This window comes from Delphinapterus leucas, chromosome 19 (assembly GCF_059928025.1).
Source record: "Delphinapterus leucas isolate spDelLeu-1000000601 "Yukka" chromosome 19, BTC_Dleu_Yukka2, whole genome shotgun sequence".
In the NCBI taxonomy this organism is placed as follows: Eukaryota; Metazoa; Chordata; class Mammalia; order Artiodactyla; family Monodontidae; genus Delphinapterus; species Delphinapterus leucas.
In genome coordinates, this window is record NC_143147.1 from 20,413,862 (window position 1) to 20,427,616 (window position 13,755).

A 13,755-nucleotide genomic window follows, 5' to 3' on the forward strand; every position below is an offset into this window, starting at 1 on the left:
AGCAGAGTGACCATAGTTCTCTTCTCCTCCCAGGATTTGAATCCTGGCTCCCAACTCAGTGGCTATGTGTATCTGGACAAGTCACCTAACTCTCCGGCTTCATCTGTAGAATGGGACCAACCCATAAGGTTGTTGAGAGGATTAAAAGAAATGATCTATCTAAGGGCAGTTAGCTCTATGCCTGGCAAGTAGTATTCCCTGAATAAATGTTAGCTGTTTGCTTTTTTTTTTTTTTTTTTTGGCTGCATTGGGTCTCCGTTGCTCTGTGCCGACTTTCTCTAGTTGCGGCAAGTGGGGGCTACTCTTTGTTGCAGTGCGCGGGCTTCTCATTGTGGTGGCTTCTCTTGTTGCAGAGCACGGGCTCTAGGTGCACGGGCTTCAGTAGTTGTGGCACTCAGGCTCAGTAGTTCTGGCTCGCAGGCTCTAGAGCGCAGGTCAGTAGTTGTGGCGCACGGGCTTAGTTGCTCCACGGCATGTGGGATCTTCCTGTACCAGGGCTCGAACCCATGTCCCCTGCACTGGCAGGCGGACTCTTAGCCACTGCGCCACCAGGGAAGCCCTGTTAGCTGTTATTATGAAATGATTATGGAGTGTGTCCTACACTAGATGCCTGGCCTTTGAGGAGATCTAGCATGGAATGCAGACGTGTAAATGAAAGATTACAGTATAAGAGGTACGAACTCTAATAGAGATAATATGGACATTGTGCTGTAGATGCAGAGAGGGAGTGATGTGATGGTCAAGAAAGGGGAGGCATTTGAGTTTGAGATCCCAAAAGGAGTGAAGGGTATTCCAGAAAGAAGAAACACAAGATTCATGTAGGAGCGGTGAAGATGAGACTGTGGCCTCGTTTCATACTGTGAGATAAACTGGGAGTTCTAACACCTGGAGACTGTTAAAAGTTTTACACAGGGTAGCAGCAGACTCAGAGCTATAATTTAGAAAGTGCAAACTGGCAGATGTGTGCTATGCGATTAGGGGCAGCAAGAGTATAGAACACCAGTGAGCAGGCTGTCACAGGAATACAGATATAGATATGGGATGCAGAGATAGAAATGATCTTGATGGCAGGGAGAGCAGAGGATACCCATGACCACAATTAGAGTTTAGAGGATCTGGGCAGATGACTGCGAGTCTCAACGGAGAGGAGAACTCCATACTTCCACCTGGCTTGGCACACTCTGTTCCCTTTGTCTTGAATGCTCTTCCCCGATTGCCATTCAATATTCAGCTCAAGCCACCTCCTCTGGGAAGCCCTCTTGGATTCCTCTACAGAGTGGATTAGGGGGCCCTGCTCTGTATTCCTAGAGCCCCTTGTCCCTTCCCCATCGTGTCACTTGTTATTCCTTCGTCATTGACTGTTTCCTGGTTCCTCCTACTGTTCTGAGAATTCGGTGAGGAAAGGGCCCAGCCTTGATGACCTTTGCACCAGCAGGACAAATGTGGTCAACTGTTTGCTGAATGAATCAATGAAAACAAGAACTTTAGCAGGCCTGGGGAGAAGCTGGAGGAACCATCAGAAAAAGACTGTCTCAGGGAACTCAGGCCCTGGGGCCACATCACCTTTTTACTCTAATTTTGTCTCCTAGTCACTGCCTAGAAAACCTGGGCCTTCCAGGAACTTGAAACCCGGAGAAGCGAAGAACCGTGTGGCCATCAGTGGACTGGGAGCTGAGGCCCCGCCCCTCGGCCCTAGACTCCGCCTCTCCACCCTCTGCAATCCCGGTCCCCGCCACGCGACGACGCCCAAGAGGCCGCATGCGCAGTGCGCGCAAGAGCCGTGCCTTGCCCTTCTCCCAATGGCGGGCGCGGTCCCCTTCCCGGCATCCTCCCAGGGGCAGGGAGCGCGTCATTTCCGGTGGGGAAGGCCCGCGGCCTCCGCCGCCATTTCGGGCGCTGCTGAGAGGCTGAGACCCGAGCCGGTCCGCTGGGCGGCGGGCGTCGGGGCTGGAGGGGCGCGCGCGGCGGCGGCGGCGGCGGCGGCGGCGGCGGCGGCCCAGCGTGTAGGCGCGGAGGCGGCCATGGCAGGCAACTTCGACTCGGAGGAGCGGAGTAGCTGGTACTGGGGGCGGCTGAGTCGGCAGGAGGCGGTGGCGCTGTTGCAGGGCCAGCGGCACGGGGTGTTCCTGGTGCGGGACTCGAGCACCAGCCCCGGGGACTATGTGCTCAGCGTCTCCGAGAACTCGCGCGTTTCCCACTACATCATCAACAGCAGCGGCCCGCGCCCGCCGGTGCCACCGTCGCCCGCCCAGCCTCCGCCCGGTGAGGGACGGACGGGACGGGAGGCCCCGGGCGGGGGTGAGGGCCGCGTAACTCCCCAGCCTGGCCGGCTGCTCCTCGAGAGCTGAGCCCCACGAGGGACGTAGGCAGAGGGCCGGAGTGACCGTGGCCCGGGGGACAGCCAGCTGCCGGGGCTCGCTCCCACGGACGAGCGGGAGTGTGTGGGGGAGGAGGAGCCGCTGACCCAGGCCTCTGGGTGTGACTTGGGAGGACAGCCCAGGGGAAGGGGAACTGCTTCGGCCCCAGGGTGGGGCTAGCGCCAGAGCAGGGCCGAGCAACGTGGGGACAAAAGAGCTGAGGGGGATGTTGGCACTGCGGGGGCATCACTTGGCAGCGGTGCCCGGAATGAATCCGATAATCCTACAAGTGGCTTTTTAGGCTTGAAACATTTCCTGCAGTGTTGGAGAGCCGGGTTTGGCCATACTCCCCTGGTGGCCTTTGGTAGGAAGTCACCGCATACTGGCCGGGAGGGATGGAGACACCCTCAGGAAACCGGTCAGCTTTTTCCTTTCTTGGGCATTTTTCCAAAATACTTTTACCGTCCTCTTCCCCCGCGGAGGACGAAGGTGGTGAGCTCAGTGCCTTGGTTATAAAAGAAAGCCCTCTGTGACCAGCCCAGAATAAGCTGATGACCGGCTGACTGTGTTCAAGAGATCTTAGCGTCCAGAGACTGCCCTCCACAATGAGGGGGTTCTAGTTTTCAAAGCGATTAGTGGAGGAAAGATTTTTTTTCAGGAAATAATTCAGAAATAAGACAGTGGAGACAATCCCTTCCCTGAAAGTGAATGGAACTTAATTTTTTTCTTGGACCTCAGCATTGTCTGTCCTGTACTCCAGGGCCTCTCCTTGTTCAGTAACTTTGAGGACTGTGGCCTGAGTCTTCCTAGATGTTGGGAACAGACCCAGCTGAGCTGATTCTCTGAGAATTTAAATTATCTGTACCGGATCTTCCTTGCCAGAGATTGAGATGTGACTCTCTTACCCATGCCATTGGAGTTGTTTGGGGAGTATTAAGGAGATTTAGGCACTTAGTACTTGAGATTTGTGAGGTACAGAGTAATTCTGAGGTTGTTGTTATCTGTGTAACAGCGCCAAGAGTCTTAGCACCTTCTCACTGTTCCCAAGTTGAAGCAGTTTCGTCCTGACCAGCTGAGACGAGATCCAGGCCAATCTCCTGTGAATTAGGAGGCTCCTGAACCAGGCTTTGCAGACTTGCCCTTTTAGGAGAGTCCTAATTTAGATTTATTCACTCTGGCCAGAAATGGGGAGATGGGGTAGTCTCTTTGTTGTTAACACATACCAATTTTAAAAAGAGAGTGGAGATTTTTTTTTAACTTTTTTTCCTTTTTAATAAATTTATTTATTTGTTTGTTTGTTTATTTTTGGGTGTGTTGGGTCTTCGTTGCTGTGTGCGGGCTTTCTCTAGTTGCGGTGAGCAGGGGCTTCTCTTCGTTGCGGTGCACGGGCTTCTCATTGTGGTGGCTTCTCTTGTTGCGGAGCACCAGCTCTAGGCGTGTGGGCTTTAGTAGTTGTGGCGAGCGGGCTCAGTAGTTGTGTCTCACGGGTTCTAGAGCGCAAGCTCATTAGTTGTGGTACACGGGCTTAGCTGCTCTGCAGCATGTGAGATCTTCCCAGACCAGGGCTCAAACCCATGTCCTCTGCATTGGCAGGCGGATACTTAACCACTGCGCCACCAGGGACGTCCCAAGCGTGGGGATATTTAAGCCCACAGTTATCTGAGGTCTTTCTCAGTCTGGTTGGTTTAATAGCATTATAACATGAGATGGGAATATTTTTGTATTTACCCTAAATCAAATATGTTCTACTTTTTACCACCTTCATGGTGTTTAGGGTTTTGCATTACTGTGCAGTGACATGATGGCAAACGGTCCCTGAAACTCAGTTCTCAACACTTTGTTTGTGTATGTGTTTTGTTGGTTGCAGAATGTGGAAATAGCAGCAGGCAGTTTTATTTGAGCTTTCCCCACATCTTGGTGTTACAACTTTAATCTCAGCTCTTACCTTAATATTGAGCTCCACCTTTTCATAACAGATATGAGGTCAGATCCTTGGCCCAAGAGAGAAGGTGTGGATTGCTAAAGTTTGTGCATGGGGTGTGGAAAGTTCATGGGCATTGTGGTCATTTTTCTTTCTGCCATGTACCCTGTTTTCCACATAGGGCAATTGATTCAGTTGCTGTCTTTATAAAAACTACTTAGTCTCTGTTCTCCCCCTCCCCGTCCAGCTCTTATTCTTTTGAAACCACACAGAAGAATTTCTTGAATTTTAGAAAGGCATATACAATATTAATAGCTAACATTTATTGACTGGTTATTCTATGCCAGGCAGTTTGCTGAATACTTTTTTTTTTTTTTTTTTTTTTTTTGCGGTACGCGGGCCTCTCACTGTTGTGGCCTCTCCCCTTGCGGAGCACAGGCTCCGGACGCGCAGGCTCAGCGGCCATGGCTCACGGGCCCATCTGCTCCGCGGCTTGTGGGATCCTCCCGGACCGGGGCACGAACTCGCGTCTCCTGCGTCGGCAGGCGGACTCCCAACCACTCTGCCACCAGGGAAGCCCCCTTTTTTTTTTTGCTGAATACTTTATGTGCCTTGTCTCATTTACTGTCTATAACAATCTAGTGAGGAAAGTACTATGATCTCCACTTATTAAAATATTTCCATTTTATAGGTGAGGAAACTGAGAGAGATTAAATTGCCCAAAGTCACACAGCTAGTAAATGACTGAGCCAGAATTTGAACCTAGGAATTGTGACCTGAGAGCGGACACTGTTACACTGCATTCCTTTCTGTCAAAGCCAGTTTTCTTTTGAGATCCCACAGTGCACTTTGAGGACTCAACACTTCTGTCGCTGCCCTGGGTCCCAGGTTCTGTTTAAAGACCAAAAGGAAAGAATGACAAGAAGAAACTGGCTTTAGTGTTCAGAGAATACACATCTGCTATCTGAAGTTGGTGACAAAGAGGCTTTTAATAACCTTATTTGGCAGATTGAATACGGGAAATGAGCTTTTTGTTTAGGGTTATATAGTGTATTTTGTAGAGATAATGTAGAGGATGAATTTGTATGGAATGGCTTAGATATAGATTTTAGAGGCATAGGGACAAAATAGACCAGGTATTCTTAACCTTTTCCAGTGAACCTGTTTGGTGTTTTTTTGTTTTGTTTTTTTAAATATTTAATTTATTTCTTTGGCTGCACTGGGTCTTAGTTGCGGCATGCAGGATCTTTAGTTGTGGCATGTGGGATCTAACCTGACTAGGGATCAAACCCGGGCCCCTGCATTGGGAGCGTGGAGTCTTAACCACTGGACCACCAGGGAAGTCCCCACCAGTGAACTTGTTTTTACCATAAGCGTTTAGCTCCCACAGGCTACCAGTGCTGCCATTGCCTGGAAGTGACCTGACTGTGCCCCAGGGCCATAGGACAGGGCTTGGTCAAGTCTACTGGTCACATACTCTGTCAGCTGTACCTCTTGGAAAGACTTTGCAATCATTGATGGATCCACTAGTTTTTTCCTCTTGGAACATGAGGTTTTACTAGACCTTGTCCAGTAGACAGTCAATAAAACTGAGTAAATATGAGTTGGGAAAGTAGTTATAAGCTTGTGCTCTGAAGCCTGGGTTTGAACCTTCCTTACCTGCTGCTTACTAGTCATATAACTTTGGGCAGGTTCTTTAACGTCTCTCTGCCTCAGTTTCCTTATCTGTGAAAGAGGAGAAATAGTAATAGTGACCTCATAGGGTTGTTTCGAGGATTCAGTGAGTTTTAGTGTATTAGGAACGGAACTGGCATACAGTTAGTAAGTACTCAGTAAGCATTAGGTATATTAATCTGTGTGGTTGAGAGGGAAGAGTTGAAGCAAGGTGGAAAACTGTTCTCAGCTTTGAGAGGCTTACAGCATGTCTGAAGGAGTAAGTGCTGGGTGGAGGGGGGTGGGGTGCATCAAGAAGCGTGAAAGAACCTTGGATCCAGTACATGGAAATAAGATGGCGCCTGCCGTCACCTGCTCAACCCAGAGCCTCCCACCTGTTGCTCTAGTGGGTGAGTGGAGCATAAAACTTGCCTCGTTTTGGGGGTGGGGGTAGAAGCTAGGGTGATAACTGTACTGCCTCTTCAAGGTGGTGCTGGGTCAAGACACTTCTGGAGATCTTAGGGGACTGCGCGTTATTTACTGCTGCCTTTTTGTACCTTCAGCATCTGTTTCATTTGTTTACCTCATCTTTGTAGTTCTCAAATCTGGTCCTCATGATTTGCTCTTTAATATCAGAGTATCCCTCCATTCATTGGTTCTGGAGAAGTTCTTCAGTGAGTTACTTAAAGGTTTTAGACCAAAAAAAAAAAAGAAAAAATTGCTTGGTAAAAGGAGGTGGGTTTATTTATTGCAGAACTTCTCCAAGCCTTTACTATGCTCATGTGAAATTATGACTCTAAGGCAGGTATTGGATACTGGGTCTTTCAAACCAATTTGACCACGGAACTTCTTGAGAAGCATCTTGAGATTCTGTGGAAGCTTCTCTGGGAAACAGTGCAGCAGACTCTGGATTTGGGGATGAATTGAAAACTTCTAAAGGAATTCGGAGGTTTGGGGGGGGTGTGTTAAACTGATTTGCTTTTTATTGGGCACCTATAATATACCAGCTACTTTCAGGAACTTTATTAGTTAGGAATTAGGCCCTGTGAGAAGTTAAATAACAGCTAATATAGCTAGGAAATAGAGATAGAATTCATCAAACCTAGTGAGTCTGAATCTGCAAAGTATACCATGCTGACATCCACCATTTTTAGGAAGTTCTATTTGCTTAGGAAACCGTACATCTTGATACTTTCTTTTTTTTTTAACATCTTTATTGGTGGATGATTGCTTTACATTGTTGTGTTAGTTGCTGCTGTATAACAAAGTGAATCAGCTATATGTATACATATATCCCCATATCCCCTCCCTCTTGCGTCTCCCTCCCACCCTCCCTATCCCACCCCTCTAGGTGGTCACAAAGCACCGAGCTGATCTCCCTGTGCTATGTGGCTGCTTCCCACTAGCTATCTGTTTTACGTTTGATAGTGTATATATGTCCATGCCACTTTCTCACTTTGTCCCAGCTTACCCTTCCCCCTCCCCATATCCTCAAGTCCATTCTCTAGTAGGCCTGTGTCTTTATTCCCGTCTTGCCCCTAGGCTCTTCATGACCTTTTTTTTTTTCAGTATACTTTCTCAAATGGAAGTCAGTGGCCTTGTTAGCCCTTTGTATTGGACAGGTAGTGAGAGTGCTTAAGCAGCCTCTATAAATAGCATAGGCAGAGGAGAAAGAGGGAATGAGAATTAAAGAGGAAAGAAAAGAAGAGGAAGTGCTGTGAGACTGAGAGGCTGATGATGGAGCCACTGTGGTGGTGCCCATGCCAGAAGTGACCTGGCCTGTTAGCCCACAGAGCTCTTGGGTGTTCTTCATAAAACCTCCAGAGAGTGGTCTTGTAAAAACTGATGTAACTTGAGGGCTGAAATGCTTAGAAGTAATGAGTTGAGCATGTACAACTCTTTTGGTTAAAAGATACTTCTGACTGCATTGATTTTGATTTCTGATTGTGTTCATAACTGCACATTCAGAATCCAGCACAGGTTTAATGTAAAACAAGTCAGCGAGGTTTTCCAAGTCCCAGCTATGAGAACTCTGTTGTTCTGTTCTCTAGACTGACTGACTGTATCTCCTTCCTTTCCCGCCCTTCTATTTCCTGCCTTTGGCTGTTTGTGGTTGGAAGGAGATGACCTAGGGAAAAGGAACCAGAACGCATAGTTGTGGTGAGGTTTGGGCTTATCTGGGGCTTATGTATGTTCTGTTCCCCCTCCTTCTCTTCTTCTGGATCAGCAAAGCTTGATTGCCCCATATATCTAACTGTAACTGCTGCAGCAGTACACAAAAACAGGTATTCCTCTATGGAATAATTATAATGTCATTAGAATAGGAAAAGAGGGAATTCCCTGGCAGTCCAGTGGTTAGGACTCCATGCTTTCATTGCCCTGGGCCTGGGTTTGATCCCTGGTTGGGGAACCAAGATCCCATAAGCAGCTTGGCGTGGCAAAAAAAAAAAAAAAAATATATATATATATATATATATATAGTTTTTTTTAAAGAAAGGAAAGGTAAAGCATTTATAGGTAAATTTTCACTTGGTGTTTTCCTTGTATTTTTGTGTCTGTTGGAATTGCCAAGCAAAAATCAAACAAAAAAAATAGTGGGCCCAGTTCACATCATGAAGCATTTGAGCAAGAGGTGAATTGAACCAACTGGCTACCTTTCTGGCAGATGAACTGACGGTTTGTTTTCAGAATTCTCACACTGATCTTTTTAAGGGACTTGGCTTAGTCATCTTATTTGTTCTTCTAAACCCTATCCCACCCCCTCCCCCCCCAAAAAAAAAACCAAAACACATTTCACTTGGGATAGTACAGTAATTGGAGAAACCATAACAGTGGATGAAAGGGAGTAGTTGCCATCTTAGAATGAAAAGAGTACCTTAGAAGCACTCAGGGGATTTCCCTGATGGTCTAGTGGTTAGGACTCGGAGCTTTCACAGCTGGGGGCCTGGGTTCCATCCCTGGTGTGATCCCTGGTTGGGGAACTAAGACCCCCAAGCTGCACAGTGTGACCAAAAAAAAAAAAAAAACTGTTCAGGAACGGAAAGAGCTGCTCTTTTATTGTGATTTTGTTGTATCTTAGAACATAATTTGTTGTTGCCACTATTTTTTGTAAGAGCATGTCTCCAGTTGGAAGTGAAAGCCAGGGGAAAAAAATAATGTCTTCCTAAGACATGCTGCTACACTCCTTGCTTACTAACCACACTGTGTATGCTTGTATCCCCAACTACGCTGTGAGTTTCTCAAACTGGGAACAGATTTTGATTTAACTTTTCCTCACTTCAGAGTTATGTTCATTAAGAATAATATCTAACATGGGATTTCCCTGGTGGTCCAGTGGGTAAGACTCCATGTCCCCAATGCAGGGGGCCCGGGTTTGATCCCCGGTTGGGGAACTAGATCCCACGTGCCGCAACTAAAGACTCAGTGCAGCCAAAATAAATAAGTAAATAAGTAAATAAAAATATTAAAAAAAAGAATATCTAACACTTAATAAGTACGTACAGTCTGCCAACCACTGTCCCAAAAGGGTGACTAGTGAAAAACCATGTTAGCTGTTGTACCTTGGAATGTAGTTGGGTAAATTCTAGCAAGGGAGCTTTTCTTCCCAGGTGTCATCAGGACCATTTTCTAAGCTGGGGTGCTCTGCTGGTGTGAAGGTTCTCCCTACCACTTTGCCCTGGAGGCTTTCTTGACCAGGCAGTGCTAAGTAGGTCTTCTTGGAGCCCACACTGACCCTGTCCTTAACATAGTTCCACAGACCTGAAAGTTCACTATAGCCTACCGGTGATAGGTGAGATAGCCATGCATCTCGTTGACCAGACTTGAATAGGAATAATTGCCCATCAGTGATCCGCTTTAGTGAAGAGAAACTCCAGAATATAGTACCACCATGCTCTGGTATGGTCATAACCAAAATCACCTCTCCAGTCCTGTACTTGGAGCTATTGGGTTGCATTATGCTGGTGTCTGATGAGTGTTTGCCATAGATGGACAATCCTGGGTTTGGGCATGTATTTCAACATCTTGAGTTGGAGAGACAGCCAACATTATTGAATGTGGGCTATTAACTTGTTTTAGTTTACAGCCATGAATTCCACAGATGGACTTTTGCAATATAAGAAATGTGCATCTGTCCTCTCAATTGTGTCTTGATCTTTCTTTCATTTGGGTGAAAAGAGAAGGCACTCATCAGTACTCATTCTGTATTGAGGACTTTTGATTAACTTCCAAAGTTTATCTCCTCACCTGTCTCCAGTAGAGAATCTTAAATGTACTTTTTCTGGTCTTTCTGGAAGAAGTGTTTTCTTCTAACATTGAACGAAATAATTTGGTCTCATTTTTTTAGAGTGGCGAAGTGATTTAGACAGCTGGGCTACCACAATGTTCCTGTTTCACAGCATTAATGGCAAAGGGTTTTAGATGGGTGGGCTGGTCTTAATAGGAGTGGAGAGGGTAGATTGGCTGTTTCCCTTAACAAAGGAATCGAACAAGTAACTTTCACAAAAGAAGTACAAATAGTCAATAAACATGAAAAACATCAAACAATCAAAGATGTTATTTAAGAAGAGATATCCCTGCTGTTTGGCAAGGATATGGGGGAAATAGGAACTCATAAACTACTGGTGGGAATGTAAAACTATACAAACTTTTTGGAGGACAGTTTGGCAACATAAACCTTAATGTAATTATTATTTTTTAAAAAAACTTTATTTATTTAGGCTGCGTTGGGTCTTTGCTGCTGTGGTGAGGCAGGCTTTCCCTAATTGCGGTGAGTGGGGGCTACTCTTCGTTGTGGTGTGCGGGCTTCTCATTGCGGTGGCTTCTCGTTGCGGAGCACGGGCTCTAGGCGCACAGGCTTCAGTAGGTGCGGCCTGTGGGCTCAGTAGGTGCGGCCTGTGGGCTCAGTAGGTGTGGTGCGTGGGCTCTAGAGCACAGGCTCAGTAGTTGTGGCGTGCTGGCTTAGTTGCTCCGTGGCATGTGGGATCTTCCCAGACCAGGGCTCGAACCCGTGTCCTCTGCGTTGGCAGGCGGATTCTTAACCACTGTGCCACCAGGGAAGTCCAACCTTAATGTTCTTAATGTTGTGTTTGTTTGTTTGTTTGTTTGTTTTGATGTGGACCAGTTTTAAAGTCTTTATTGAATTTGTTACAGTATTGCTTCTGATTTATGTTTTGGTTTTTTGGCCTGCATGTGGGATCTTAGCTCCCCGACCTGGGATCGAACCCGAACCCCCTGCATTGGAAGGTGAAGTCTCAACCACTGGATCGCCAGGAAGTCCCTAAACCTTAATGTTCTTACCCTTTGATCCAGCAATTGCATTTCAAGGAATTTATCATAAGGAAGTAATAAAAATGTTCATTAGTAGACCAGAACAAAAACACTCATAACAGCATTGTTTGCAATAGTGAAAAGTTGGGAATATTTTATAGCCATTAGAAGTCATATTCTTGAAGAATATGGGGAAATTTTTATTATATAAATATTATATAATAGAATATTGTATAAAGTAAAACATTTTTATTTTACAGTAGGAAAAGGGGCAAGGTATAAAATTATAGTAATCTAGTTATAAAAATGTATTTATGGGCTTCCCTGGTGGCGTGTTGGTTGGGAGTCCGCCTGCCGATGCAGGGGACACGGGTTCGTGCCCCGGTCCGGGAGGATCCCACATGCCGCGGAGCGGCTGCGCCCGTGAGCCGTGGCCGCTGAGCCTGCGAGTCCGAAGCCTGTTGCTCCGCAGCAGGAGAGGCCACAGCAGTGAGAGGCCCGCGTATCGCAATAAAACAAAAAACAAAAAAACCCAACCAAACAAACAAAAACTGTATTTATGACGTGTGTGTGTATATATACCTATATAAAAAACCTGGGGGGCTTCCCTGGTGGCGCAGTGGTTGAGAGTCCGCCTGCCGATGCAGGGGACATGGGTTCGTGCCCCGGTCCGGGAAGATCCCACATGCCGTGGAGCAGCTGGGCCCGTGAGCCATGACCTCTGATCCTGCGCATCCGGAGCCTGTGCTCTGCAACGGGAGAGGCCACAACAGTGAGAGGCCCGTGTACCACAAAAAAAACAAAAAACAAAAAAACTCCATGAAAAAGTTTTTGTAGAGCTATGCATTCCTTTATCAGGAAACCAAATACTAAAGAATCCAATTAAGATGCTGATATTTTGGGTGCTTAGCAGAGTGCAAGTTAAAGGTTTGTATTCCTCATTAGAAACTTTGTTTCTTATTTGAAGCAAAATACATTCATTTATTATCCTTCAATTCTAGAATCTCAGGATAGGGAGGGAACGCAGTTTAAAGTATGCCCTGTGTCAAAGGCCTCACACATCTTTGTGTCATGTGAATTTTAAGCATTCCTAATACGTCCTTTCTCTTGGACCCTCAGTGTGTCATCAGTTTGAGGATTTTAACACTTCTTTATTTTCCTGAGCATCCTTATTTACCTTTTTTCAAGACCTGTTTGTTTCTAAGGGAACAGTCCAGTTTCCATGTTTTATTTAAGTGAAGATCTTATGAGTTGATTTTCAAGCAGTTAGCTTCTTAGTTTTTCTTTTTAGTTGTCAGAAGAGAGATTGAGGTCATTAATTGTAGATTAAAAAGATAGTCTAAAACTTTTTCTTATTAGGAATTGTACATTCTGGATGTGAAGATACGAATGTATGATCCTGGTATAGATATCAAGCTCTCCCCACCTCTTTCTGGGATAGCTGCTGTGACTTATGAAAAAGGAGAGCTTGCTACATTTCCTGAGGTTGAAAAGAAGATTGTAACACAGCCTTGAACCGTTTGTACCCTGTAAATGGAATGGCAACAGAACACTTGGGGAGAATGAGCAAGAAGTCTCCATGTTGCTCTGTCTCTGATCCAGTATGAGAGCATGTCATGACTGGCGTGGTTGGTCTATCATAGCCTTCTGACTCTGCTGCAGGTGGTGATAGGCATCTTTCTTCCTGGGGAATGTTTGAGCTACAAAGTATGATTTTAGTTTACTATTAGGAGAAGCAGTTATTTATTCTAGACAGGTTTTTTTTTGTTTGTTTTTTTCTTTCTTATTAAATATTGACTAAATGTGTTTGGGAAATGCTTACAATCTACATTGCATCTCCAGTATAATATATCTTTAAATAATACCCTGCTCTGTTTTTTTCCAGGGGTGAGCCCCTCCAGACTCCGAATAGGAGATCAAGAATTTGATTCATTGCCTGCTTTACTGGAATTCTACAAAATACACTATTTGGACACTACAACATTGATAGAACCAGTTTCCAGATCCAGGCAGGGTAGTGGAGTGATTCTCAGGCAGGAAGAGGCAGAGTATGTACGAGCCCTCTTTGACTTTAATGGGAATGATGAAGAAGATCTTCCCTTTAAGAAAGGAGACATCCTGAGAATCCGGGATAAGCCTGAAGAGCAGTGGTGGAATGCGGAGGACAGCGAAGGCAAGAGGGGGATGATTCCAGTCCCTTACGTCGAGAAGTATAGACCTGCCTCCGCCTCAGTATCGGCTCTGATTGGAGGTAACCAGGAGGGTTCCCACCCACAGCCACTGGGTGGGCCGGAGCCCGGGCCCTATGCCCAACCCAGCGTCAACACTCCGCTCCCTAACCTCCAGAATGGGCCCATTTATGCCAGGGTAATCCAGAAGCGAGTCCCTAATGCCTACGACAAGACAGCCTTGGCTTTGGAGGTACATAACGTGTAAAATGTAGAAAGAAGAGATCTGCTACAGGGTCTCCCTTTCAGACCTCTTAGAGCTTTGTAGGAATGCTGAATACAAGCAACAGCATTGTGATGTTGTTATAGATGTCGAATGGTACTTTAC

General features: G+C 46.1%; 1 protein-coding gene across 3 annotated transcripts in view; it reads left to right on the plus strand.

Annotated features, from left to right (window-relative positions):
* Positions 1 to 1,943: 1,943 nt before the first annotated feature.
* The window catches only part of CRK (CRK proto-oncogene, adaptor protein), a 32,747-nt gene continuing 20,935 nt past the window's right edge, over positions 1,944 to 13,755 (plus strand). For 2 of the 3 annotated variants that reach the window (XR_016388893.1, XM_022595461.3), the window contains exons 1-2: positions 1,944 to 2,262; positions 13,085 to 13,620. Coding sequence is in view for 2 of the 3 variants with exons in the window: in XM_022595461.3 (XP_022451169.1) it covers positions 2,022 to 2,262; positions 13,085 to 13,620 (777 nt within the window). In the remaining variant the exon portion in view is untranslated. Of the gene's footprint in view, positions 2,263 to 2,285; positions 6,342 to 13,084; positions 13,621 to 13,755 lie in introns of those variants that run through there. The other variant, XM_022595463.3, reaches the window with a different exon arrangement.